This window comes from Mchenga conophoros, linkage group LG22, assembly GCF_057382185.1.
Source record: "Mchenga conophoros isolate Kocher_MC1m ecotype Shallow Benthic linkage group LG22, M_conophoros_male_GT1.1, whole genome shotgun sequence".
In the NCBI taxonomy this organism is placed as follows: Eukaryota; Metazoa; Chordata; class Actinopteri; order Cichliformes; family Cichlidae; genus Mchenga; species Mchenga conophoros.
The window spans coordinates 4,983,349-4,992,042 of NC_140546.1; the positions used below are offsets into that span (position 1 = coordinate 4,983,349).

The 8,694-nt window shown below is 40.0% G+C and overlaps 1 pseudogene and 1 gene segment (V, D, J or C); one reads left to right on the forward strand and one right to left on the reverse strand.

Annotated features, from left to right (window-relative positions):
* Nucleotides 1-1,580: 1,580 nt before the first annotated feature.
* Nucleotides 1,581-2,700, forward strand: LOC146548601 (Ig kappa chain V region 3368-like). The segment is given in 2 exon segments: nucleotides 1,581-1,701; nucleotides 1,895-2,700. Coding segments are annotated over 2 exon segments (360 nt in total).
* Nucleotides 2,701-2,838: 138 nt separating this feature from the next.
* LOC146548602 (Ig kappa-b4 chain C region pseudogene) lies at nucleotides 2,839-4,044 on the reverse strand (annotated as a pseudogene). Its single transcript, XR_014890524.1, has 2 exons — nucleotides 3,936-4,044; nucleotides 2,839-3,344 (listed from the first exon to the last, which is right to left on the reverse strand). The product of XR_014890524.1 is annotated as an Ig kappa-b4 chain C region pseudogene (transcript).
* Between the last annotated feature and the right edge of the window lie 4,650 nt (nucleotides 4,045-8,694).

Genomic DNA, 8,694 nt, shown 5'->3' on the forward strand with positions numbered 1-8,694 from the left:
CACTTTGCATCAGCAGCACCATGCTCCAGTGCTCTGGGAGAGTTTATAGTCCTGAGAGTTGAACACTGGATGACTGACAGCTGTCCTTCATCACAACAGAAGCCACAGAAATCCTCCTCATCAAAAACATGACTTTGATCTGCGTCCTCATCTGGACTCTCCTCTGCTGCTGCTTCACAGGTAAAGTCCAGAGAATCAAACTCCTCTCCTCTATCAACATCTGTCCCTCTGAAATGAAGCCCACAAAACCATGAAGCTGCTTTATGTTTTTGTCTCTGTGTCCTCAGAGTCCAGAGGACAGATCACAGTGACTCAGCCTGGAGCAGTGAGCTCTGCTGTGGGAGCAACTGTGAACATCAAGTGTACGACCAGTCAGGATGTTTATGGCAACGACTGTTTAGCCTGGTACCAACAGAAAGATGGAGGAGTTCCTAAACTGCTCATTTACTATGCTAGCACTCGATATTCAGGGATTCCAGCTCGTTTTACAGGCAGTGGATCAAACTCTGACTTCACTCTGACCATCAGTGGAGTCCAGGCTGAAGATGCAGCAGTTTATTACTGTCAGAGTTTTCACTCTACTAGTCAGTATGTGTTCACACAGTGAAAAACAGTCGTACAAAAACCTCCCTCAGTCAGACTGAACAGAAACTGAAGTGACTGCTGCAGCTGGAAGATACTGCAGAGACTGATACAGTTCACTGAGGACACACACACACACACACACACACACACACACACTAACATTTTATCAACGGTTAATGATGATTAAATGAATATGTATTGAAAAAAAGACTACTGTCCCTGTCAGATATCATGAATCATTCACATTCTGTTAATTTCTCACCTTTTGTTTGTTTTGCGAAAACCTGAAAGCCGCCAGACAGAGAATAAGAAAATCCTCACTCAACTTTGACCTCAGGTTCACACTGGAAAATATTCTCAAAGACTTGAATCAAAAATAAAAACTTTTATTAAACTTCTACAGCTTCTGCTCAAGAGCCAGTTAAACACCTGAAGGTCATTTTATTACACTGGAACAACAGATGGAACAATCTCACCACTAAGACCTGAGGTGCAGTTTTCATTCATAACACCTGATCTTACTCACAGGTGGAGACACATCTATCAATAGGAAATACTACAAACTCCATGTGCTGAGTTACAGTCATAACAATAAAAACCAGAGGAAATCTGAGCTCACAAAGGTTTTTGTGTTGGGAAACTTCCAGGAGTTCCAGTTTTTACAGCTTTTGCACATGTTCAGGACTGATGTTTGGAGTTTATCATCTCTTCTGACCTCATCATTCCTTCATGTGGTATGTTTCTCTATTTAAATCACTGTAAAAACCTATGTCAAAATGTCAAAAAATTGTTGTTGTTACTAATCACTTGTGAAAAGACCAAAGCAACTGCAAACCAGGAAAAAAATGTTCACAAACTACAATTCCATGTCCGAATATTCAATATCCTCTATATGTAATAATGTAAAGTGGAAATGGCTTCAGCACTGAGAAGGAAACAGCTGCAGCTGACTGACTCTGTGTGTTTGCATATGTGTCCTGCCTCTCTGCTCACAGCTGTTAAGAGGCCAGTGTTGATCAGTGGCTGTCCAGGCCTTTCAGAGCCACTCACACACCAGCAGCACAATGATGATGTCACTGACTCTACTGCTGGCCACCCTGGGGCTCCTTGTTCAGGGTGAGACTCTCTGTGAAAACTTTGCTTCAGCATGCAGCCAGGTTCACCACAATGATGTTCTGCTATGATGGAGAAACTCTGAAACCAGCAGCACTGACCTTCTTCCATCTGTTCTCCATGTTAGAGAAATGATCCTCTAATGTTTAGATGTTGATCATCTTTCTCTAAACTTCTCCTATTTTCATGTTTTCAGGTTCATCTGGAGATGTCGTCCTGACTCAGACTCCAGAAGCTCAGTCTGTTGTTCCAGGACAGACTGTCTCTATCAGATGTAAAGCCAGTTCAAGTGTTAGTTATGAGTTGCAGTGGTATCTTCAGAAATCTGGAGAATCTCCCAAACTCCTCATTTACAACGCAGACAGTCGGTACTCTGGAGTTTCTGAGCGTTTCAGTGGGAGTCGGTCTGGAACTGAATTCACTTTGACCATCAGTGGAGTTCAGGCTGAAGATGCAGGAGTTTATTACTGTCAGCAGGACAACAGCTTCCCGTTCACACAGTGAAAAACAGTCGTACAAAAACCTCCCTCAGTCAGACTGAACAGAAACTGAAGTGACTGCTGCAGCTGGAAGATACTGCAGAGACTGATACAGTTCACTGAGGACACATAAACACATTTTATTAGAGTTTTCCTTTCTAACTCAGTTTGAAGAACAATACAAAAATGATTCAAGAGCATAAACAAGACCTTATTGATTTTTAGTATCAGGCACAGTCCACTATGGACACTTGGACGTCCACCCCTGACCCAACCTGGACGTCAGTGTGACGTTTAACATTTAAACTTTGGACTGGGTCATTGTTGGACGTCATGTGCTCGTCTATGACAGGTGCAGGAAAATTACATGATTAATAAATATAGTATTTTTATTTACAAATATCATGATTGTTGTCATCAACATGATACATATGAATATAAATTATTTACAAACAAACATGGTTTACTGCGTTTTAGCCTTTTGACTTTTCCAGTATTTATATATTTTTCTTTCTTCTTTAAGTGGTTTATTTATTTCAATGAATCAGTGTGTTTGTAACCACATTAAAACTGTTATTTAATAAAGTATGTTGAAAACGTTCAAATCCATGTTAATATATTTATAAACATATATAACAAACAGCAGAAATAACAGGACATGTTCAGGTGAAAAATCTTTATTGCTGTAAAATCTTGACAAGTTCATAAAACAGGAAACAAACAGATTAAGAATAAAGAGACTGAGACTGAAAAAGACTGCAGACTGAGAGCTGTAGCAAAGTGTAGAAAACAACAACAATAACAGAAAACAGCATCATGCCCCCAGTGAATCAGCTCAGGACTGGGAACACTGGTCTCTCCTCAGAGTCTCTGAGAGTGGAGTATCGGAGCCCCTCGTGGCCTCACAGGTCACAGAGCCCACCTTCTCCCACTGGTCTGCAGGCAGCATCAGGGTGCTGCTCCAGCTGTAGAGCCTGTCTGTCTGCAGCGCCCCGGGGCTCCTGCTCACTTCCCAACCAATGCCGCTGCATCTGCGGCCGTCAACGATCCAGGACAGACTCCAGTCTGAGGGAAAGCCCTTGTTGGCCAGACATGTGAGCGTGGCATTCCCCTGCTCCAGCTCCTTACTGGAAGGGGCGAGCACCGTCAGGGTGGGACGGACATCACCTAGGAGACACCAATCAGCTTAGAGAACAGGTAACAGGTAGTTTCTGTCAGATGTTTTTCTGCTCCAACAGTCACTCACACGTTGTTTCACTTCCCTTTAAGAAACCTCTCAGCACAGAAATAACAGCAGTGAAATATGTCCAAACCACATACAGAAGGAAAAAAGTGCAACATTTGACAAAAGAGTGTTAAACTCACAAAAATCTGACTCACTCATGATTTTAAGGATTACTGGGAAATACGTTTAGAAAACAACTCAAACTATTTACTTCATAAACAGAGATATTTACTATACAGTTAACCTTGATCTGAAACTATCTAAGTTTAGTCTGTTTAATTTCATTTGAAGATTTTTATTCAAGTAAATGTTGTTTATCCACAACTTACCGTGAAGATCATGTACAGAAAAATCACTGAAGGAACAGTTTTATCAACAGCAAGTAGGTTAACGTTTCAAACACATATTTAGACATAAATTTCTGTCAGCCTCCTTGATATATCAGGGGAAAAAAGTTTTTAAATGTTTTTCTCTCAGCCAACAGTCAACAATTGAAGCAAATAAAAGATCTTATTTTTACAACAGTAACTTACTTCCAAATTCCAGTCTGGTTCCTCCACCAAAAGTCCACCACAGTGATACAAACTCATTGAGTCGCCGTACAAAAACCTCTGACTGTAGAGAGACACGGCTCTCTGACCGTCAGACTGAACTAAACCTACAGGCTCAACCAGTTAAAGCAAATAATTGTAGTGCATAACCTTGTGTTTTCCAAATTTAAATAATTTTTTATGTTTACTTTTCTAAAAGTCAGTTTGTTTCTCAGCCTACCAAAACCAAACCCCCAAAAAATAAAAAATAAAAATGCTAAACATAACTTGGACATTACTCAAGATATATATTTTTTCTAAAAAAAAAAAAAAAAAAATAGGACATAGAAGTAACTTTGTTTTTGACTTACTTCCAAATTCCAGTCTGGTTCCTCCACCGAACGTGTACCACAGTGATACAAACTCATTGAGCCGCCGTACAAAAACCTCTGACTGTAGAGAGACACGGCTCTCTGACTCTGAGACAAACAAACTCAACAAAATCATTCACTGTTTGTATCATTTGATAATATTATAATAATTAAAACAAATAAAGCCCATTACAACAATATTTAAAGAATCTGATTTCAAAATGTAGATTTTACAGCTTTCACATGTGAAAACATCTCTTGAAACCTGGCACTTATTTTTTCACAGCTCTAAACACTGAAATTAATTCTCAGCCTAAAATGCTTCAAAAACACTTCAGATTCATGTAGTTATGTTTTGAATTTCACAAAAATATTAAGTTCTGGAAAGTGTACCAGCATTTTTTTCTATAATTTTTTTTTAATTTCTGAAGGAACATGTCCATTGTTAAGACGCTGCCTACACATACAGGGTTTATTTAATGAGTTTTTATTTCTATTTTGGAATTCTGTCTACACAGCAAATTCAAAAGTGTTAAATGTTTTGGTGTTAATAGTCTTCTTGCAAAAGTAGAGTTAATTTTACTCTAAGCAGAGTCACATTCTTTTAATGTAACTCTGAGGTGTAAAATGATAGTAGTTAAAATCGAGTGTTAAAAATGAGTGTTTCTCTGTCAAATCTGGAGGTGTTACAATGGAAACATTAACTCTTGACCTCTTAACTCTGAACTCCTACAGGGGCTATGACACCAACAGAGTACATTCACAGACTCCGCCCCCAGCACGGCTCCAATCGAAGCTGAAGTGAAGCCGTTTCGGAACATTTTGCTCTACATATTTGAGTTGTTTGCCATGCTTGGTAAGTCATTTTTTCAAAGATTGTTTCAATTATTATCATGAGCTTTTACTTCTGTGGCTCTTTGGAGTTGAGACGAAGCTGTGTGAAAGGCATTAGCCATGTTGCTCGGTGATAGCATAATAATCTGTTTTAGCTAGCTGAAAGGTATTGTTTGCGGGCAAATACCACAGCCTTGAAAAAAGCTTGCATGTGAATTTTCAGTCAAACTTTTGGTCAAATACACCTAAAACAATGTCTAGAATGTGAAATGTTGGTATAATGGTGCTACTTGAAGCCTGAAAACGATCGCCCATAAAAAAATTTAAATAAAACAAAAAACCGAGCAAACAGCAGCAGCAGACGTCCTGACTGGATTCTACGTTAGCATTTAGATCCCTCCAGAGTTTTGTGCACACGGTTTAGGTAAAAATGAAAAAGGTTGAGGTTTTACATTTAGTTCAGTATTACCTGTTGCCTGTGTCTTTGTCTTTTGGGAAAATACTTTACACAAGTAATGGCTCAAAGCGGATTCCTTTTTTTTTTTTTTTTTTTAACTGTGCTGCAATTGTTTACTGGATTATTTGTGCCATCAATTAGTGTCAACTAATTTTTATTCAATCTCCGCACAGGATATGCTTGTGAAGATAGAATATGGGGGAGAGCAGAAGTGCGTTGAAGTTCCACAAAGGGATGAATGAAGGACATGCATATTGTATTGAAGAAATAAGTGATGAGATGCTGTTATTTGCATTTACCATGTCAGACCTTTTGATAAACAAAATTCTAATGAAAGTGAGAACGTGTACACTGTTACATCTTTCAGAAAATGTTTTGAAATTGTGGTGCACAGTTCAGAATAAATGTTTTTCAAAAACCATTGCATCTTTTTAGTAAATGTTTATTTCCAAAAGAAATTTCTAGAAGTTCAGAACAGTAAAATTCCCGCTTTTTAGAATGAATTAGAAGATAACTCTTACGTAGTTAAACTAAAATACTCTTTGAGAGTTAATATATAAACTCTTAACACCAAGTGTTAAATTATCAACTCCAGACAGATTTGGTGTTTAACACTAAATCAGAGTTAACGTACCAACTCTCCAAAACGAGTTAAATTAACACTCTCTGGTGTGGACCCATATAGACACTTTAATAGTGTTGAAATCAAATCCGACAGTGTTAATTTGGACATGCTGGATTTGCTGTCTACAAATAATGGTGTTTTAGGAAGTTTTGAAAATTCCTTCCAGGTAGATAGACGGTGCTCTGTGCTGTTCTCACTGTGAAGGCTTCTAACTGGTAAACATTACCATTCAATTCAGGTTTTATCACCATGTGTTGCTTTGGTTCACTTTTGACATGTTTCACACACACACACACGTTTTCAAACGACTTCACTGACATTTATTCGTGAACACTTAAATGAACTTCAGTAAATGTTTCCCCATCACTGCTTTTCTCAGTTGCTTTGGTGAAAGTCTTACATCAGGAACGTCATTCTCACCACTCTTAATGCAGCTCTCCAAATATGTAAGGCCTTTTTCACCACACAGACTCATCTATGCAAAAGACACTTCATAAAACACTTTCACCGTCGTTTTAAGACATCAAAACAGGTTTTTTTGTTTTGTCATTTTTCTCAAAACCTCACCTACTTTGGAAAGAGTGCTGCAAAAAATGTAGGCCTAATGTCACAAGGGGCCAAAGGCCTGTACGAAACTGGACTCAAGTGCTGGACCACATGTGGAGACGGTTGAGTTTGCTTCACACAAATCTTTATTTGGCACAAAAACACAGAGTTATACTTGACGTGGGATTCCTGACAAGAAAACGTAGCGTGGTGGCCTAAGGTGGCGTGGTGATCAAGAGGGAGAGAGGAAAAGGGGGTTAGTGGGTTCACAGACTTCTCCAGGTGTGCTTGAATTTTAAAGAGGAGTATGGCTTATGTTGCAGGTGGAGCTGGTGGTACTTTGAGGGGAGTAGGTGAAGGTCCAGGTGAGCTGAACAAAGTTAAGATGAGCTGACCTGAGCTCCAAGGGATCCTGTGAGAAGCAGTGGGAAGAGGGCAGCAGGTGTGATATTGAAATCCTTCCCAGGAGACGGAGCATGAAACTGCAGTGAGTATGGCCGAGTGCATAGACTTGGGCAAGGAGCATGAAGCATGGTAGCCTGTTAGCACCGAGGGTAAGTTGGCAAACTAGCAGTGAAGAGACGGCAACGCTGGTCTTGAATATCCTGAGTAGGTTGCTCCAGATTGGCTCCATGTGAGGAGATGACGGCTCTGCCCAGGGGCAGACACAGGAGAACATGGTGGAAATTTACCAGCAGCTCACCCGGACTGTGACAGCTAATGAGAAGTTTAAAACTGTTTTCAGAAACAAAAATCAAGTCTGATGGTTTTTGTATTTTTTTAACCTTACAAAACTGATGAAATGGAGAAAAGCAAAATAATACTCATTAAACTATATGTGTGTTCTGCTCACATCATCGACACATTGTCAGCCTGGCTGGGGGGCTTCTTTGCCCAGCCTGGAGTCTCCCGGTGTAGACTGCTCCCTGTGATAGTGTTTCCTCACCCGGCTCATGTAAAGATTGATTGATTGATTGATTGATTGTTTACTACAGTGCCGTGATCTTCCTCATGCTGTGTGTGTTTTGTTAGATTCTTCCCAGTTTAGGTTTTGTGGAGTTTTCTGTTCAGCAATAAAAGCTGCCACTTTGAGTTCAGTCCTGTTTCCAGTGAGTTTGAGTTTGGGTCCAATTCCTGCCTGGACACAGCCCGATCACGACAGTTGTGAGCTGTGAGTTGTGGATCAATGAAGAAACAACGGCAGTGTGTATGTGTGTATAAAACAATGAGAAAGGCTAATTTGATTGGGGAAAAGCATCACTGATTTGAGAACTGCACCAAAGCGACTGAGAGAAACTGTAACATATGTTGGAGGTGGATGGTACTGGAGGAAATCATGTTGTATCATGATGTCTGAACCATATTTAATTTTGGATCACAGCCATCTGAATGGTGTCCTACAGCAATATTTTAAAATTGACATTGAAGTTATTTTAAATATAATCAGTTAGTAGTTCTTCAAACGCATCAGGATCTGCGTGGCGTACAGAATGTTGTAAAAACATGTAGTGAAGTCCAGACCTTTACTTTTTCACATTGTGCCTCTAAACTTGGTCAGATGATTTCCATAGAGAGGCACTTTGCATCAGCAGCACCATGCTCCAGTGCTCTGGGAGAGTTTATAGTCCTGAGAGTTGAACACTGGATGACTGACAGCTGTCCTTCATCACAACAGAAGCCACAGAAATCCTCCTCATCAAAAACATGACTTTGATCTGCGTCCTCATCTGGACTCTCCTCTGCTGCTGCTTCACAGGTAAAGTCCAGAGAATCAAACTCCTCTCCTCTATCAACATCTGTCCCTCTGAAATGAAGCCCACAAAACCATGAAGCTGCTTTATGTTTTTGTCTCTGTGTCCTCAGAGTCCAGAGGACAGATCACAGTGACTCAGCCTGGAGCAGTGAGCTCTGCTGTGGGAGGATCTGTGA